We start from the raw sequence: 20028 nt of genomic DNA on the forward strand, positions 1-20028 counted from the left end.
ACCGGGTTCGGGTCGATCAGGACCCAAACGTTTGGTATTTGATTAGCTGGGGCTGCTGAACTTGGATAAAGCTCTAAGGTTGTCTGGAAAACATGGAAACAGCCAATGACTATATCCATGATTTCCACATAGCCTTAGGGCTTTATCCAAGTTCAGCAGCCACCGCTAATCAAATGCCGAAAGTTCGGGTTCGGATCGACTCGAGCATGCTCGAGGTTCGCTCATCTCTAATGAATATCCTTATTTTTTAACTGAGAGACATTGTGATGGTTTTCTATAATATCTGTGGCAGGCTTGTTAGAATAATTTAGGTGTATAGGAGTCTATTGCTCCAAATTACAAGTAGGAAGCATCTCTTGATTCGCAGAAAGGTTATGTGCACTTTTTGCAAGGATATTTTTTTTATTGTAAATTTACATAAGTTACAGACGTAACTTTACTAACAAACCTAATTGAATTGATTCTGCTGTTTTTAGGCAGACCAGTGTGTCTCCTTAGTTACAAACGATAAAAAAAACTACACAACCAAAGACACTATCAAGCAATGTCCTACAAAAACACAGTTTTATTAATTATAAATGTTCTTAGTACAAACATAATACAGTAACGAACTTTAAGCATAAAACTGCACAATAAATAAATTCAATAAGTAGATCATAAAAGGAGCCCAAATAACACAAGTGACTGGGATGGGGACATAAATCAGCAATTTTAATACAACCTCTATACTGAGGAAACGTAACTACATAAAGTTTTAGAAGCCTTATTCGTGTTAGATTTACAGCTACGAATTAAGAAAGGATTGGAACGTGAATAAATGCTTAATCTAATGTCATTTTTTACTACAGCTAAAGTCAGCCAAGAGAAATTTGATGCCTCTTTACTTCATGCTAAGCCAGCAGTGGCTGCCCAGGAGCGCATGGTGGATGATGGAAGCGGCAGTGTTGAGGTAAGAAATAGTTTTATCGGATTAAGCCCTCTTTGTTTTCACTCCGCATGCTATGATATATATATATATATATATATATATATATATATATATATATATATATATATTTATTTTGTTATAATAATCTGACCCTACAGTAACTATCTACTAGACAGGCCATAAAATGCCAATACACATGTTATTATTATTATTAAGGTTTATTAATTTGAAATACAGTATGCATATGAGAGGTAAAGCTAGGTTTGGGTCGTGGAAGCCTTCTTAAAGTGGTATTCTCAGCTGCTAAAAACATGCCTTTCTGGGCGTGAATCCAATACAGTAGCTGCCTGCGTCACTGAGGCCAGCCCATATCTTTGTCACAGCACAGACGTCATCACTGAGCTGGACATGTGGAGTATACTAAACAGGTATCTGGGACTGAACGCCACTGTACTGCGCATGTCTAGCTGAGTGAAGACGTCAGTGCTGTGATGAAGACATGAGGTGGCAGGCAGCTACTGTACTAGAATTACTCCCAGAGAAGCATTTTTACAGCATAGGAATTCTCCCGGCCCGTGACTAGTTAGGACTGAAAGACTGCCAAATACCTAGTATGGGGACATTTGAACATGAAGAAAGAAAAAAATAAAAGTAGGTTTTTGCCTGATCAAACAGAGGAAATGTATGTTAGGAGAGATGGAGGTTTGGTAGGAAGAAATTTTAGATTTATGTGCAAACAATGTTGATATTGGTTCCCTATAAGTAGATATGCCTAAATGGTAGTAATGGCTTATAAATATTGCTGTTTCATATATCTGTATTATAGCTGTAGGCAGGGCTGTATTAACGGCTGCTACTGCCCTAGGCACTAAACCTGAAGACGCCCCCATCTTGCGGAGCGTGGGGGAACGTGGTTTCGGCCACATGCATCTCTCTACATGCAGAAAGATTATCTTAATCGCATTTTCATGGTTTTTAACTGCTTAAAACATACATTTCCACATTGAATCAATGATTAGAGCCATCTGCATATTGTCTGAAGGTATTCTCACCACAGGATTGGTAGGTAATAGCTCCAGACGTCAAAGCCAAAACAAACTGAACAACACTGCCACACCAGACCTGATCATACCTCCCCCCTTACTCCCTTTAAAATACACCAGATTTATTGGCAAGTCTGAACAGGAGGTGTAAGATTAAAAAAATAAAAAAAAATAAAAAATTGTTTCCTTCCCCCTGCAAGTTGATGCCCTAGGCACCGGACCACGGGTGCCTAGTGGTAAATACGGCCCTGGCTGTAGGGCTTCCATGAAGATACATGGTCTCTACAGTACCTCTGTGCATGAATCTGTATGGTTTAGGTCTCATTTACATGAGCATATACAGTAAATCATCACACAAGCTGAGAAAATACTGATTTTTGTTTTGTAAGGGTGACTATATATATATATATATATTTATTTTGGTGGATGTTTTTCAGGTTTGGAGGATTGAGAATCTAGAGTTAGTACCAGTGGAGCCCCAGTGGTTTGGCTTTTTCTATGGTGGCGACTGTTACCTTGTGCTCTATACATACCAAGTAAACAAGAAGCCACATTATATCCTCTACATATGGCAAGTAAGTAGGATAAACATCTTCAAATCTGTTAGATATTTAACTGGTGTTTGGAATACTTGACATGACCTTGCTTGGCATTGCCCTGCTTACCTGATACTGACACCTTCACTGCAGGGTCGCCATGCATCACAGGACGAGCTGGCAGCGTCCGCATTCTTAGCCGTTCAGCTCGATCAGGATTTTAATGGTGAACCTGTGCAAGTGCGTGTTTGCATGGGAAAGGAACCTCGACACTTCATGGCCATATTCAAAGGAAAACTTGTCATATTTGAGGTAAGCTTTCCAGCAGTGGCGTAGCTACCATAGAGGCAGGGAAGGCGGTTGCTATGGGGCCCCTGGAGAGAGGGGGCCCGGGGATGCACAGGGAAGATAAGAGCCTCCTGTGTCCTTTTGCTTAACCCCTTATGTATTGCAGTGTGTAAGTGACCCAGTGTTCTCTTACATGCCGCAACACAAAAAAGGGTTAATAAGCTAAAGACTATTAGCTCTCTGCCTCACTGCTCTGATAACCCCTGACCTCTGCAGGAGGTCAGAGGTTATCAGTGCAGGAGTAGTGAAGGAGAGAGCTAATTGTCTTTAGCTTATTAACCCTTTTTTGTGTTGCAGCATGTAAGAGAACACTGGGTCACTTACACACTGCAGTACATGAGGGGTTAAGCAAAAGGTAGTCTGCTCCTGCACCTATGTATATAACCATGAGGCTCCTAATAGGCTGTTCTAGTTAAATAGAGTGGATAGACAGAACAAGCAGACATTGGCTTTCTCCTCTCTCTCTCTCTATACATTGTATAGTGTGTAGGGGGGGGGGGGGAATACAGTTTTTTTTCTATGGGGCCCCATTAATCCTAGCTCTCTCTGCTTTTCAGCATGTTCTTCACCCCGCTAGATATTGGTTTGACTTGAGTACCATTAAAGCTTTTCTGGATTCCAGGAACCACCTTCTGTTTTTTTATGTTGTTAAATAAAGGAATCATTTGTACATTCTTATTGCTACATTACTGAATTTTTTTAGCATCTGAATAGAACCTATAGGCTTTCCCGATATATGTATTTTAGTAAATACTTGCATTACCAGAAGAAAAAACAAAAAAAACAATTGTGTCTATCCTGTTGGACTGCCTGGACAGTGTTCGACTATATAGGGAAGGGCTGCATGGGAAGTGTAATGGTATATAAATAATTATAATAATAGTAAGGCATAGTGATCAGTTTAGTAATACACTTCCAAGAAGACCAATGGCAGAGAGCTGTATACTACCTAGTTTTATATTTTGTGGGTTCAATGTGTTTCTTTACTGGTTTTGCTTCCTTGGTTGTGCAGGGCGGTACATCCCGAAAGGGAAATGAGGAGCCTGAGCCACCTGTCCGATTGTTCCAGATTCATGGGACAGATCCCTCCAACACCAAAGCAGTGGAAGTTCCTGCACATGCTTCTTCTCTGAACTCCAATGATGTGTTTCTGCTGAAGACACAGACAGAGTATTTCTTGTGGTATGGGAAGGTGAGCATGCGATGCATCAATCCTTATTACTTCTTTATAGATCTTTTTAGGTTGGCACTGGCACAGAGATACATAATACCCATTGTCTGGTCACATGGATTTGGGAAAATCTGTTGATTGGCTCATTTATTAGCAATCTCCTCTTTAATATGTTCCTACTTAGATTTCTGATAAGACTATACTGAAATGGATCCTGAAATATTAAAAATTTCTAGCTCAGTTTTTTTCCCACTAGCAGAATAATGTACATATATTGTGTGAAAGACAATCCATTATTCTATAAACACAAACAAGATTGCATATCAGTATAATAGTCACATTTGCAAAATCATTCTGTTTCGTGTAACAGGGCTCAAGTGGAGATGAACGTGAAATGGCTAAGCAGTTGGCAGCCATTTTTTCTGATGGCAGTGAAGAGACGTTGGCAGAAGGACAGGAGACTATGCAGTTTTGGGAGCTTTTAGGAGGAAAGGCACCATATGCTAATGATAAGAGGTACTATATTACACAGAAGTTGTCATCTTTATGTGAAAATAATAAATCATTAATTGATAGTCATAAAAATATTATGTAACTGTCTGATGTTCCTTCCAGGCTTCAGCAAGTGGTATCAGATGTTCATCCTCGCCTGTTTGAATGCTCCAACAAGACTGGGCGCTTCATTGTAACCGAAGTCACAGACTTTAATCAAGATGACTTGGACCCAACTGATGTCATGCTATTGGACACTTGGGATCAGGTACGATGGAAACAGGCAAATAATACTGTCACTACCCCCTTATTCTCGATTCTTTTCATCGGTGGACAGTGTCACCTAGTCAAGGCTTCACAGCAGTTTGGCCCTATCTCCTTGCTGAGGAGTAAAGGTGGTGACAGTATCACTTTAACTTTCTTTACACAACCAGAGAAACTCCATTCATATTAGTCACTAAAAAAAATCTGCACTTCTTACCCTTATAAAGATATTCCTTTGGATTGGAGAGGAGGCCAATGAAGTTGAGAGGAAGGAAGCCGTGGTGACTGCTGTGGACTACCTAAAGACTCACCCCAGTGGCCGAGATCCAGAAACTCCAATACTCATCATCAAACAGGGATTTGAGCCGCCAAACTTTACAGGATGGTTCTTGGCTTGGGATCCACAGAAATGGAGTGTGAGAGATAATAGTTATTATTTTTTAGCGGGCAACAAAACACAGAATTTATTTTAAATGGTATCTTGGTTAAAAGGGCTAGGCACAACGAGTACAGCTGTGCTCAGTAGAAAGCCTGTACCATCTCCAATGATAACCAGTGTGTAATTACCAGTCAGTGCACCAATGTTTACATTCAGGCCAATGATGAGTCAAAGCTGATGGAACAGAATGGAAAATGGATTTGTAATACAGTATCTAACTGTCCTATACTGTAAGGATGTTACCTTCCTGCATTTCCAATTCTCATAAGTATACCTTCCGAGACAAGAGGGGTGGGTGAATACATTGACCACCAATAGCTGCATGATATCACTGTGTTGGTCCCCCATCATACTGCACTCTTTGTGTCTGTATCGCCATTGTATCCATCCCAACCTCTTGTCTTGAAAGCAGGCAGAAGAAAGCAGCAGTGGGGGACTGAAAGGGATAGGTAGAGGGGTTTTTTTTATTGTTGGTGTCCTGGGGACAAAAAAAAAAGAAAAGGAAAATAGTTTTTCTTGACTATGCCTTTAAGAGCAGATCTAACTAACTATACTTTCCAATTTTGTTGGCTGTAGTATTATTTCTAAGATGGGAAAACCCTTAAAGGCAATCTGTCAGCCATAATGCAAATTCCAAACTGCTGACACTGTGAGATGGCTGTTAAAGAGAACCATCATCTAAATTTAACTGTCTCTGTTATAAAAGTGTATCTCTCCCTAAGTCTACTCATGAAGCCTTTGCAGTCTGTATCTTATACTTTACCTAATCCTTCTAGCGGTGTAAGATGGTCGGGCACCGCTGACGTCATCAAGATGGCGCCCGGCTTTATTACACAGGCAAAGGCAGTCTGTGTCTCCATGAAGTCTATTTATGAAGATACAGGCTGCCTTTGCAGTCTGTATCTTATACTTTACCCACTCTTCTGTACTGGTGCAGTAAGGCAGGGAGCCATCTTGATGACGTCACTTGCTTTCCGACGTTAGAGCGCACTGCCGACACCAAGTGACGACACCAAGATGGTGGCGCCCGGCCACACTACACTGCTACACAGGATTAGGTAAACGCAGTCTGTATCTTCAGGAATAAACTAATAGGGTCAGTTAGGACAGATATACACTGCAAGCTTGCGCTGTATAGAGTGAGATCGCTGTGTATTGTCAGAGCGGCGGGCAAAGGTTCATGGGAGCCGTTCCTGCCACTGTGCATGCCGGGAATTTCCTGTCGCACACCGATTCTTTTGAAAAGAGCCGCCGTGTGACAGTGAAGAAAAATTTGAATAAATAAAACTGCAGCCACAAAATTAATTATATTTAAAAAAATGGTTTAAAAGGGAAATTGAATTAAATAGAGGAATAAAAAATAAATAACACAGGTCAACAGCATTTTTGGGGCCAAAGATATTTCAACGAATTTAGGGTAACTTTGGGGTGCTGATTCTGAATATGTCATCAGTTTTGCCAGATTGGCTCAAGTTTTTGAGAATTTTCGTGAAATGTGTAAAAAAAAAAAGACGTAATTTGCTACACGCGCATTAACTTTATTGCTATTGTCATGAATACAATAAATTTTACGAAGTAAATGTTGATTTTAGTTTATTTTAACTAGTTTTAGAAAGTAATCTTCAAAAATGAACAAGACATGAAAAAAAACTTGAGCCAATCTGGCAAAACTGATAGCATATTCAGAATCAGCACCCCAAAAATACAAAATATTTTGGACACCAGTAAATTTTTTTTTTTTTTTGTTGACCTGTGTAATCGTCCATGATTGGTTCTCTTTAAGTCAAGGCGACACATGGTATCTTTTATATATCTGTCTTGGATTTTAGGATGTAGAAAAATGCTTTTATTCTATAGTATGAAGAGTCAAAGAGGCTTTCCCAAACTCATAAAGTGCAGCAAGCTGTAACACCTCTTTACTTCCACCTTCTATACCTAAGCCTACTTGGGAGCTTGGGAACGCCTCTTTGACTCCTGGTAGAAAGAAATAAAAGCATTTTTCTATGATTAGGAAGGACAGATTGCTATATCAAAGGTACCATGTGTGTCCTTGTCCTAACAGCTATCTAACAGTGTCAGTAGTTAGGGAAGTGAAGATTCCCTTTAAATAAAAAAAAGCATTTTTAAACTTAACTTTTAACTAGGTAATAATCTGTTGTACTCTCTAATTCCTCTCTAGGGTGGAAAATCTTATGAGGAGTTGAAGAAAGAGCTAGGAGACACTGCAGCCATACAAAGAATTACACGGGTATCTTTCTTTTCTCTTGCATACTGTCTTTTGTTTAAGGGAATAAATTCTATTACGTGAATTAGCTTCCCTTTACAACTGCTTTATCACAGGTACAGTACATACAGTATTACCATCTTTATCCTTCATGACATCTTGCAGGATGTCAATGGAATGGCTGTATCACCTAGTACACCAAGCCCAAGCGCCACCTTCCAATGCTTCCCACTTGAGGCCTTAAAAGGAAAGCAAAAGCATGAGCTACCGGAGGGGGTAGATCCCGCCAGGAAAGAGGTGAGATGACCGGTTAAAAAAACCCTGCTATCCTGTTTCCCAACTACAGTGAGGATTAAAAGGGTGTTTCAGTGTTCTAAAATAATTATTAAATTGCTGGGGCTGACGAAAAAATATAACTTAAAAGATGACCAAAAATGCCAGTAGTCATTATCCATGTGCAGCTGCTGCTCCGCAGATTCAGGCACTCACTTTTTCTAGCTAGCCATACATTTCAGCACCAAATACACTAAAGGGACTGGACTACCAACTAGGCAGTCAACACTACAGTTCTGAGTTGGGGGAGAGCTCAGGTTTTAGGGTAATGGTGGTAGCCCTTTTGGCAATCCATAGGGCTGTCACCACTGCTGAGTTGTAAGCCAATGCACTTATTGTCATGTTGGGTGCCAAAACTAACACAGGGGAAGAGGCTGGAAGACGTGGAACGGCAGCTGTACACAGATAATGGTGGCTGAGGAAGAGGCCACAAATCTTCTTAGAGAGAATCTGTCAGCACCTGAGCCCTACCCAAGGTGCTGACAGTGTGGTGTAGTTGGCAGTGCCCTAGTGAGCAAGGTACCTTTTTGTAAGCGGAGTAGATGCACAATCGCAGGTCTCCAACTGTAATAAAAAGTCAAAGAGGAGTTGTGGCTCAGTGTATTTTATTTTAATTATTATTATTATTGTATTTAAAAAAAACTATAACTAATTTGGACCTGATTGTAAACTCTCTGTACTTAAAAAAATGAAAAACAAGAGTCCGTGGAGCCTCGGTTGCGTATCTCAAAACACGGGATAGCCAGATATCTCTAGCCTGTTGCTATGGGGTGCCTCCATGGTGGGGAGAGCACCACTCCACCCTGATAGATAGCCCCTTAAGTCCCACTCGGTTGCGAGTATTGGAACATAAATAGGGGAACAATAGGGCAGCCCCTCCTCGTCAATGTCTAACTCAAGGTGCGAGTATTGCGATCATGACAAGGGATTTTCAAGGAGGGCATCCATCCACAGACAGCTGTTTCGGGGTATTTGCCCCTCGTCAGTGTGAAGCAGGGTTCTGGCTAGTTGGGGCAACGACAAATCAACCAACAAAACACAGTAATCACTGAACTCAAGGAGATCAGTGAAAAAACTCCAATGAAGTACTCAATATTCATTGGAATTTTTTCACTGATCTTCTTGAGTTCAGCGATTACTGTGTTTTGTAGGTTGATTTGTTGTTGCCCCAACTAGCCAGAATCCTGCTCCACACTGACGAGGGGCAAATACCCCAAAACGGCTGTCTGTAGATGCATCCCTGCCTTGGCGGGCCCTTGTCATGATCGCAATACTCGCACCTTGAGTCCCTATTTATGTTCCAATACTCGCAACCGAGTGGGACTTAAGGGGCTACCTATCAGGGTGGTGTGGTGCTCTCCCCATCATGCAGGCACCCAATGGCAACAGGCTAGAGATATCTGGCTATCCCGTGTTTTGAGATACGCAACCGAGGCTCCACGGACTCTTGTTTTGCATATTTAAGTTTTTCGGGGCATCAGTGGAGACTTTTTTGAGTACCTCATTGGATTTTTTTTACTGATCTCCTTGAGTTCAGTGATTATTGTGTTTTGTTGGTTACTTTTAAAAATGAGAAAAATAAACAAACTATTTTATTTCCATCAGGGAAATCGAAACAAAGAAAACAAACTGTTTTTGGTCTCTAGTCAGGTGATTTACCCCTAGACAACAGCTCAAATACTGGTTAGGAGGTTCAACTATATCTGATTGCAGATAAGTCCTGTGTTGGCAGATACTGACTGACAGCTGAGTGAGCGGGAGGCACTGCAGCAATGATTATTCATGAAGAAGAAGGAGGAGGAAAGAGTGGTGAGGTGTACTAGAGAGTGAGCCACAACTCCTCATTGATCTTCACTAGAGTAGGAGACCTGAGATTGCGCATAATCCACTGTATGGAAAGATTAACAAAACGTAACATGCTGACAAGGGGACTGCCAGCACCTCAGGTAGGGCCCGGGTGCTGACAGATTCCCTTTAAAGGTCTAATATTTTTAACTTAATGTCATTACTAATTTCCGCTTCTATCACAGAGCTACCTATCTGACCAGGATTTTATTGCTGCCCTTGGAATGACCAGGGGAGAATTTTCGGCATTACCTGCTTGGAAACAACTGAACATAAAAAAGCATCATGGACTGTTCTAAACTTCTATCCACACTGCACAAGCCCGACATCCTAGGAATTACCAAAGATCATCTGTATGTTTTAAAGCACATTGCATATAGTGGAGGAATCTGGTGTCAGGCTAATACAATGTGCAAGATCATATAACAACTGCACTCAATATTTTCCTTTCTCGAGCCTTATCTGTATGAGATGACATGTAAATTACATTATAGCATATTATATACTGACGCCCTGAAATGCTATTGACTGGGTTTAGACAGTGAGCTGCTATCCTATTCCCAGCATGCTTTGCTCTGGGAGTATTGCTTGCTTTTCAGAAGTCCAGTAAAGGCATTCCCTTCTGCCTTATTATACATGATATACATAGATTAAGGTAGTCTCAGTGGCAATTGAATGTGTTTTTAAGGTGCCATAAGTAAAAGCTTATTTACCAGTTATTTCATATGTTGTTTTTTGTTACCTCTGACAATATTCGGAATAAAATTCTGATTGTCTGGAAAAGTATATTCATATGAAATATGAAGAATATTGGTTCTTTTAAATCATATTTCAATGAATAAATATCTATTAAAACATTCAATAAGGATCAATATTCTGCTGTGTAGCCTCATTTTATTACACATTTCCAGTTATAGGGTCACGCAAGTGTGGCACAGACCCAAGTCCTATATTTCCTATACATTATACTGCTGAGTTCATGTCTGAGAACATGGAGAAAGTGGTTGCCATCTTAAAAAAAAGGCCCCGTATGCCTCAATGAATGAATTTCACATTGGGGAGTTGTTGGCATTCATGTAAAATCCTTAATGCAAAAGAATGAATCAGCTGCTGTCTACCCCATGATGAAAACACTGTAAATTATAAAAGTGCAAATCATGCCAGAGATAGTAAGTCATCCTCTTACCTCCTAAGAAGTAAATGCCATGGATCTTGCCAGTGGACTGTGATGTTTTTCCCATGCATTTCACCCTTTGGAACCATTTTGGCTGAGGTGATTTTTGTCGCATCAGATGTTGTGCAACCACAAATTGCATGTTATTCTGTGTAGATCACACTGCATTGCAGCAATGGTAAATGATTGGGTCACAATTCAATGCAAAAGTGGAAACGGCCACAATCTGTCAGTTTCTTGCTACAGTTAAGTCATTTATTTTCCTTGTGATCCACACCGTACAACATGGCGATGTTTGGTCTCATGGCCAAAATCACTATATAGTGCCAGGCATTATTAAGTACAACTAAGCCCCTGTAAAGTATATAATTGTTTAGTATAAAGCCATGTTCACATGCTGTTTGACACGGCAAATGCTCGCAGTGTCAAACAACAGTGGCATATTGCCATATTGGCCGCAGGAGCATTATTTTATTTCTATTTGGATTGTGGCCATCTTTGGGTGTGCCTGCAATCCAACCAGCCATAGACCTTTGTGCAATGTACGGCCGTCAGCACCGCCAAACATTGCTGCACAAAGAGCTATCTACGGTTGCTGTTTGCCAAACTGTGGCTGTAAAAAATGGACAGTGGAAAAAGTGGATTTTTTTTTTTTTTTTTTTTTTTTTACTAAGGCTGTTGTTGCACTGACAGCTATGCTTACTGCAGCACCAGAGAACTACGGCCCTTGTTTTAAATAAAAACTGCATAGTTTTGACGCTGTGGGAACACAGCAGTATAATAAGTGAATATGCACCAACTTTGCATCCACATATTTTAATAGCTTGTCCAAATGTAAAAAAAAACCCCACAAAACAGGACAACATACATGCAATCATTTCTAAAATATATATAGTATATTACATGGACAGGACTGAAAGAATATCTTATTTTTACATATATTGCTGTGGACTGCTAAATATAATGATACTTGCCTATGGTGGCCATCTGCAGCTCCCAGTTTCCCATTGAACCCAAAGGCTTTTTAAAATAAACCTAGTTAACCTCTTAATCGTGTCCTGGAATTGTTTTCCTTTTTGTGTCCTCATTCCTAATTGTTATTTTCATTTATTATATACTGTTATTGACTTATGCTTTTCTGTATCAAATATAAGACTATGTATGTCCAAGCAGTTTCAAAGAACACTGTTTTCAGACAAATGATGTGTATTTATAATGTAGCCCTCAATCATCATGAGCTGACGCATCCCCATCTCTGACTGACAGCTCTCAGCCTACACACAGTGCAAGGAGAAAGCCATCCATTGATAGCCGATGGTTGAGACAGTCCACCACTAATGAACATCATTGGGAGGAATAGTGTACTTAAATCTCTCTATAGTTAAACGCTAATTTTATCAGCACTTAAACCCTTAAATTATTATTTCGAATAGGAAAATCAAAATGTACAATATTAATACCGTAAATGTAATGTTTATTTTACATGTAATTTATATTATATAACAAAAATACTAAGGCTGGAATGGTTTTATTTGACCCATTAAGGCTGACTGGATTCTAAAGACTGTGTTTCCTCCCCACATTCAAAACGAACAAAATCCAGCACTTGTACTCCATGTGGATGGAGATATTGTCCTACAGTCAGACTGGGCTCCAGCAGGAAAGGCTGGGCCAACATTCTGGTTTCTGCATCTCCTATAGATTCATCTTCTATAGATCCCACTGTCTGAGGATTCATGCCTACTACATGCTGGCCCAGCCTGCGTCCTAGTTCAGTAATGTTGCTTGTAGAACTTGTGTCAGTTTTTCTGCATACAACCAATGAGCCATATTTGCCAAATGCCATATTTGTTAAGGATGGTAGGTCTGGCTGTAAAACACCATGCAAGTATGACCCAATAAATAGGTCAGGGGAGGCCATGACCCACGCTGCCCTCCTCATTACCATGTTTTCTCCAAGTTTTCCTACAAAACGACAAACACATTCAAACAATAAAGCTGAAGCAATGAATGGCACCAAAACAAGAGTCTGCAGTAATAAGAATTCATCACCCTCCTGAATATGAGAGAGAATGCAAGAACATATAAAAATACCATTAATAATATTTCCCTAATGTTTGCATATCTGCTTGTGTATGTTCCTTTCCCAACAAACTGTGCATGTTTCAACAGTCTCTCTCTGCAGTACTATTTTTAGGAGTCCATTATAAGGCTATGTTCACACTACGTAAAACTACGGCCATAGTTCTCGCCGCAGAACTACGGCCGTAGTTTTGAGGGTGGAACATAGCCTTATTTGCAATGGGATCCCGGCCGGAGCGTACACACATCGTATGCGGTCCGGCCGGGATCCCATGCGGCGCCGGAAAAAACTGACATGTCAGTTTTCTGCGGGCGGAATTCAGTGAATTCCGGACACAGAAAGACCTGTCAGTTCACACAGTGAAGCGAGCGGCTCCGGCCGCTATGGGAAGCTCTGATGCGGGCGCGCGCTGATGCACCCGCATCAGAGCTCCGCGGTCGGAAAGATCACCCGGCCGGTACTTAAGAGGGATTATCCGGGCTGAGACCGGCCGTTCCGTGACCCGGCCAGGGTCACGGAACGGCCGGATGTTCACTTAATGTGAACATAGCCTAAAGAAGTTTGGAGACTTAAAGGCCAATCCTGCTCCACTGCCCTACTATCACTATATGATTGGTCGGAGTCCAACATCTAAAACTTATCCTGAAAATGAAGGGGCCACAAAGCTAATTCAGTGTCGCAGGCACTTTAATTTACTGGCCACCCAACAGTGTAGGGAAGTGTAACCCTTCCTACTCACGTGAATGAAGTAGTGCTGCATTTCCTTGCCTAGTAGGGTGGCCGGGGTTGCAGTGATCTACATATTGTATTTGATTACATATACTGCATAAAGTCAATAATCAGTAATAGTGATGGGTTCACACATAGTTGTAGTGTGCAATGTGGCCAAACACTATGTAAGGCACGAGTTTTACAAAAAATTGCTAATATTTAGCAATGCATTTATTGGCCATATGGTTTTACAGGTGAAACAGGTTAACAACAATAAGCTGACAGATGACAATGTACTGTGCATGCTATGTAGTTTACACAGCAACAAGTGAGCTCCAGAAAAAAGAAATATTTCATGCTCCAGTGGTCAGCGTAATAAACTGGATTTTTTTTATGTTGAAAAACTGATTATCGTACTACATACTATTAAAGAGATGGAATCTAATGGACTGTTATACATACCAATCGTCAGTGCAAGAACATCTTTAAGAGGTGATTCATCTGTCTTCATCTGCAAAATCTCCTCCCCAGGTAGGAAACCCTAAAATGTTGAAACATGGTGTACATCAGTGTAAAACATTTTTAATCTATTGTACTACAAAGTAAACAGTATACAAATACATACAGTTTGGCTGTGATTCATTCGCAAGCAATGTTTTACCACAAAATTTTTGTCATTCACACTTTTGGATCCACGTTATTTTCATTTTTATTAATTAACCAATTTTATCTACATGGACTTTTTTTGCCCACTATGCACCATGTTCCAACAGATACATAATGGTAATGTTTTTAGCTAGGGATGGACCGAACAGAGTTCGGTTCGGGTTCGCACGAACCCGAACTTTCGGTAATGATTCCCGCTGTCTGCCTGCTCCGTGCAGCGGGCGGATCCAGTGGGAGGACCGTCTGGAAAACTGGGATACAGCCATAGCCATAGGCTGTATCCCAGTTTTCCAGGCGGTCCTCCCGCTGTATCCACCCGCTCTACAGAGCGGGCAGACAGCGGGAATCTGATGCCGAGTGTTCGGGTTCGGACCATCCCTATTTTTAGCCAATACCTGTCAATGGGTTGGATTTAAGGCCAGGTTCACACGTACTGTATCCACAGCGGATTTCACGCTGCGAGTTCGTAGCGAAATCCGCTGCGGATACTTTCCTATTCACTTCAATAAATTGACATACTCGCAGCGGGGTTTTCAAAGTGAGCGCCCTTAACCCCCCCGTGGCCCGTGTACATACTTTACCGGGTCCCTGCTGTGGCTTGCTTCGGGGGCTCCTGGCGTCATCCGGCCCCCAGCCAATTAGTGCGCTGCCCGCCGCAGCGCACTGATTTGCTGAGTGCTGACTTTGACATTCCCGCAGCAGGATGACAATCCCGCTGCAAGTATGTGATCCCATTAAAGTGAATGGGATGGTATCCGCAGCGGATTTGGCTGCTAACTTGCAGCGTGAGATCCGCTGCGGATACGTGAACCTGGCCTAAAAAAAAAATGCATATTCCGTTTTGTTTTTTTTTGGGGGGGGGGGGAGCGGTTGCAAGAGAAGACGAGTGCTGTGCACTTTCTTCTCTTACATTTCTACATTTCCTGCAACGTCTTCATATGGGATGTACGTGGGAGTTACCAGCTCTTTTTTAGAGTGGCTCATATTGTGACTGACAGATAACAAGCAATAAAGCATACAAGTTCCTAAACTGTGGTTTCTGGGAGTCTGGGGCATGCTGTGTAAAGGTTACCTTTGTATAAGTCGCCTGGTGCTGCTCCCCACTCCGGCAGTACCTCAGGGTACAAAGTGCTGCCTGCTGAACCAGCTGCTGAAACTTCACATTTCTGGCTACAAAGTCTGTCTCACAATTCACCTGGAAAAATACAGTTTTAATATTTTAGTTATTTGTACATGTCAGCTTTTAGAGCTTTCTTGAATTAAGCGTCTCCTAGCTACCATTAGCATTTTTTTCTGTACATAAAAACCCAACACCGCATGGATAAATGGACCGCATTCTGGGAAGTCAGAGGCGATCAGAGAATCTCCCAAAAACTCTTATCTCTCAGATATGACAAGCTGAGACCATGCAGCTATTACACCAGCATACAGAGCACCTCAATCAATTAGAATATCATCGAAAAGTTCATTTATATTTCAGTAATTCAATTCAAAAAGTGAAACATATATATTCCATAGATTAATTCCACACAGAACATCTTTTAATGTTGATGATTATGGTTTACAGCGAATGGTAATCATGTGAAAAAGCTAAATACTGTAGACTAATAGTGTCACATTGTAATCAACACTAAACACCTACAAGGTCCGCTAAGCCATGAAATAGTGCCTTTGGTCCAGAAGGGTATAACTGACAGTTGTCCAGAAGACAAAGACCTCCTCCACAAGGAGAGGAAGCCACATAAGGACTTTGCTAAAGAAGCTGGAAGAAAAAAATGTGGTAGGAAAAGGTGCCCAAGCTGCAGGGATAACCAAAGCCTTTAAAGGATTGTCAAGAAAACACCATTCAAAAGCCACCACACTCAGGTGAGACGTATGCAGGACATTCCTTGTGTCCAGTCACTCACGACCCAGAGACAACATCAGAAATGTCATACCTGGGCTGGGCTGAGATGAAGGAGGATGGGACTTTTACTTAAGTCCTGTTTTGAGATGAAAGTAAATTTTGCATCTCATTATGAAATCAAGATCCCAGACTGCCTGAGGTCCAGTTTAATGCTCCCAAAGTCAGTGATGGTTTGGGGAGCCATGTCATCTGCTGGTGTTCACTGTCTTATATCAAAGTCCAAAGTCATCATAGCCATCTACCATGAAAGTGCTTCCTCTGCTGACAAGCTTTATGGAGATCCCAATTTCATTTTCCAACAGGACTTGGTACCTGCCCACACTGCCAAAAGTACCAGTACCTGGTGTAATATTCACTGTATCACTGTGCTTGACTGGCCAGCAAATTCACCTGACCTAATCTCCAGTTTATTTATGGGATACATTAAAGAGGAAGAGGGGAGAAACCAGACCCAACAATGCAAAAAATCTGAAGGCCACTATCAAAGCAATCTGGGCTTCCATAACACCTCAACAGTGCCACTGGTTAACCGCCTTCATGCTACAATGCATTATTGCAGTAATTAAAGGGGTACTCCAGAGAGAGAAAGTACTTCCAGTGCCTGACAGCAGTAAGGGGCGGCACAGCCTTTTTTGTTGCCACCACTGTTCGTATAAGGAACTGCAAGGCTCTAAACCCTCTTTTGTAGCTCTGCCAAACAGCAAAATGCAGAGCTGGATGCTGCCCCCCCCCCCCCGTGTACTGTATATCCTTATATACAATACATAGGGGAAGGAAAATACCTGACAAGATTTTGCTGTCCAGCAGCCTCTGCAGAAGGAGCAGTGATTACAAGCACAGAGCAGTGATAACGAACACCGCTCACTTTGCAGAGACTGCCAGACAACAGGATCCTGTTGGACAGCCTCATTCCCCCTGTGTACTTTATATAAAAATATACAGTACACAGGGGCCAGCATCCTGCTCCACACAGCGCTGTTTGGCAGAGCTAGAACAAAGCAGGAGATCGAGAAATGCCGGGCTTAGAGCCCTGTAGTTCCTGACACAATTGGTGGTGGCAGCAGAGGGGCCGTGCCGTCCCTTACTGCTATCAGGCACTGGAAGTACACATAGAAATTTTAAAAAACTATACTTTTTTTAAGTTATATTACAAAGTACAAAGGAACCTCAACTAAGTACTAAGTGCATATACTGTACAGCTACAAGCAGTATATAGCCCACATTACAGGAGTTTTCATATTCTAGTACAGCTAGTTTTCTAATTATATAATAAATAATATATGTGGCTCATGGACAATTCCATCAGTTACTCACTTCTACCATCACCGCTGTGTTGCCTTCCTGCAGGAGACCCACAAGACCCTCTGCAGTCTTTCTTCCTTGTAACTTGGAAGCTTTATTCCAGCCTTCCTTTTGTGCTTGCTCATGGAGCCAGGTTTCTGCCTTTAGAAAGAAATAACAATCAGTTCTGCAGACAGTGAAAATCTGAACAACAAGACATAAATCTGAAATCCAATCATATATATACTATTATCCTTTAAATCCACAGTTTATTCCAGTTTTTAGGTTGTTGTCATACTGACAATAAGATTCTGGAGTCCTGCACTACAGAGACAGAGGAGCAGGTGAAAGGTGTTACTTTCTGTGTGTTCACATTGCTAGTGAATACATCTACCTATTCTCTCCACTAATGTGCAGGCTCATGTTAAATAACAAAACAATATGGCTGTAGAACATTTTACCCGTACCTGTTTTGCATCATTGTTGAACTTTTCTAGGGCTTTCTTACAGTTCACAAAGGAGTAGCCAGTCTTCTTTCTGAGTTTCACTAAAAGTTCCTTGTCGCCTGCCAGTAACCGCAAACCGGAGTGGAACAGTCCATTCTGCTGCCAGGAGAAGAGCTGCCAAATAAATAAAACCCATCAATAGATCTCATTTATTCTACTTACTTATATCTACAAAAAAAACACAGCACTTCAAACTTGTAGTGGGGAAAATGTTATTCTATTATATTCCATAGACAAAACCACAAGGTTTTAGCTCCCTCTTGTGACTTGAGAGGACTCCAAGAGGAAGCTGAGACATTCCATATGGAATGTAATAAAATTAATTTTTGACTTTTGTCACAAGCCTTGAGATCTGTGGTTTCTCTGTAGATATTGAAACTTGTGGACCAAGAACAAGTCCCTATTCTGCTGCCATCCACAAGACGTTTTGCATTTTGTTGTGCTGCTTTCCTCTATAAGATTTACTTTCTTTCTAACTATAGAACCTAGTTTAATGAAGCTTTTCCTAGATTAATCTAAAATAGCCACTGTTGTCAATAATAATAAAAAAAAAATCAACAAAGCAAAACCCAGTGAAGGTTGGTATGAGCGGTGTTTAGCTCCAAAGGACAGGCAGGAGGGTACTGGGTATCTACCGTAGGACTGTTCCACCAAATTACTTACTATTAGACTATGAAAATCTGGCTGACAATCTTGAATGCATGCTTTAAAAGAGAGAAGTCAGACGGCTGGGGTGCTTCATAACAGGAACAACAAAAGTAACAAGGTATAGAGCTACCATGACAGTGACAACCACGGTGCCCCATCTCCCAGTAGCCAAGGAGAGATCTCTGAAGGAAGTCACCCACAGAGGGGATCAAAGACTCCTGTTGGAGAGATGGAACAGATGCCCAACAATTCACATGAAGGGTAAATTCACACACCGCTGATTTATTGCATAAAAATGTATTCAACAGTAAATCCGTAAAACCTCACTGAGATAAATAGGATAATCACAGAAACCTCTGCAACACATCTGCTGCGTGAGTTCACCAGATGAGAAAAAAAACTACTTTATTTGGAGGAGATTTATCAAGCTGTCTTGGAGAAGGGAGGCCAGATGACCAGTGGATGTTACAGAGATGCTTAGTCTGTGCAAGTATATACAGTGTCACGTGGTTACTTTTATTTTACCTGTCAGACTCTCAGGCCTGTACAGCACAACAAGATGAAGGAAGAGAGTTGTATGTATAGTGCACGCTCCATAGATCAGCACAAAGTAGGAAAATGCTGCAAAATAATAATAAAAAAAAATTCATATGGGGGGGGGAGCTCATAGCATCCAATCACAGCTCAGCTTTCATTAAACCAAAACAATATGAGAAGTGAAAGCTGGGCTGTGATTGGTTGCTATGGGCACAGAGAGAATCTAACTTGATGAGTCTTCCCTAATGAGTTTTGTCTTTTATCCCGTGCCACAGCATCCTCCTCCTTGCTGATCTATGGAGCACACACTGAGCTCTGCTACATACAACTCTCCTCTGCCACCTTGCTGTGCCGAGAGGCTGAAAGGGAAAATACAACTAACTACCTGACACTGGATATAATTGTATAGCCTAATGGTGTCTAACATGTAGTATTGCTGACTAGTCCCCTGGGCTCCCTGCTCTGCAGCGTTCTCTATATATTAGTAATATAACATGTCCTCTGGGGTCGGGGAAGAAGCGCAGCGACTCCGCACGGACACATGTCTAACCTTGGAGCGCAGGAATCCTGACAGCGCAGCCATACTGCTCCTCGATGAATGACAGGGCGCGGGGTGATGACGTCACGTCGTCTCGTGCCCAGGATTCAAACACTAGAGGAAAACCCAGCGCTGGTGTAAGGCATTGTGGCGGCCATTTTGGTGAGGTTTTAAACGCACAGAAAGCAGCGCTTGCACCGACAGAGATGAGACAGGGAAGCACCAGGTAGATGAATGGCAGTGACTGGCTATAGTTAGGAATCTGCTGCCTCTTGTGGTCGTATGTGGTGTAGGATTGGAGAGCTATCCCCCGTAATATTTCAGCACCTCTTCATTTCCATACATAGCTATATCT

The 20028-nt window shown here is 41.5% G+C and overlaps 2 protein-coding genes across 5 annotated transcripts in view; one reads left to right on the forward strand and one right to left on the reverse strand.

Moving 5' to 3' along the window:
• AVIL (advillin) overlaps positions 1-10407 on the forward strand; it is a 39307-nt gene extending 28900 nt beyond the window's left edge. For all 4 annotated transcript variants that reach the window (XM_069972248.1, XM_069972247.1, XM_069972246.1 and 1 more), the window contains exons 11-20: positions 849-949; positions 2409-2546; positions 2661-2819; positions 3868-4047; positions 4397-4542; positions 4642-4786; positions 5010-5198; positions 7401-7469; positions 7611-7742; positions 9809-10407. In XM_069972248.1, coding sequence (XP_069828349.1) covers positions 849-949; positions 2409-2546; positions 2661-2819; positions 3868-4047; positions 4397-4542; positions 4642-4786; positions 5010-5198; positions 7401-7469; positions 7611-7742; positions 9809-9922 — 1373 coding nt within the window. In that variant the 3' untranslated portion in view covers positions 9923-10407. The remainder of the gene's footprint in view (positions 1-848; positions 950-2408; positions 2547-2660; positions 2820-3867; positions 4048-4396; positions 4543-4641; positions 4787-5009; positions 5199-7400; positions 7470-7610; positions 7743-9808) is intronic.
• Positions 10408-11645: 1238 nt separating this feature from the next.
• Positions 11646-19770, reverse strand: TSFM (Ts translation elongation factor, mitochondrial). Its single transcript, XM_069972251.1, has 6 exons — positions 19686-19770; positions 17912-18064; positions 17478-17606; positions 15330-15452; positions 14054-14132; positions 11646-12762 (listed from the first exon to the last, which is right to left on the reverse strand). The coding sequence occupies exons 1-6, from the start codon at positions 19716-19718 to the stop codon at positions 12338-12340; spliced, it is 942 nt and encodes a 313-aa protein (XP_069828352.1). The 5' UTR covers positions 19719-19770; the 3' UTR covers positions 11646-12337.
• Between the last annotated feature and the right edge of the window lie 258 nt (positions 19771-20028).

This window comes from Dendropsophus ebraccatus, chromosome 5, assembly GCF_027789765.1.
Source record: "Dendropsophus ebraccatus isolate aDenEbr1 chromosome 5, aDenEbr1.pat, whole genome shotgun sequence".
NCBI lineage: Eukaryota > Metazoa > Chordata > Amphibia > Anura > Hylidae > Dendropsophus > Dendropsophus ebraccatus.

Coding starts and splice junctions, on each gene's coding strand:
- TSFM (XM_069972251.1), bottom strand. CDS start 19,718: ATGGCTGCGCTGTCAGGATTCCTGCGCTCCAAG. Junction 18,065..19,685: donor CAGGATTCCTGCGCTCCAAG/GTTAGACATGTG, acceptor TTTATTTGGCAG/CTCTTCTCCTGGCAGCAGAA. Junction 12,763..14,053: donor TGTTCTTGCACTGACGATTG/GTATGTATAACA, acceptor GTCGTTTTGTAG/GAAAACTTGGAGAAAACATG.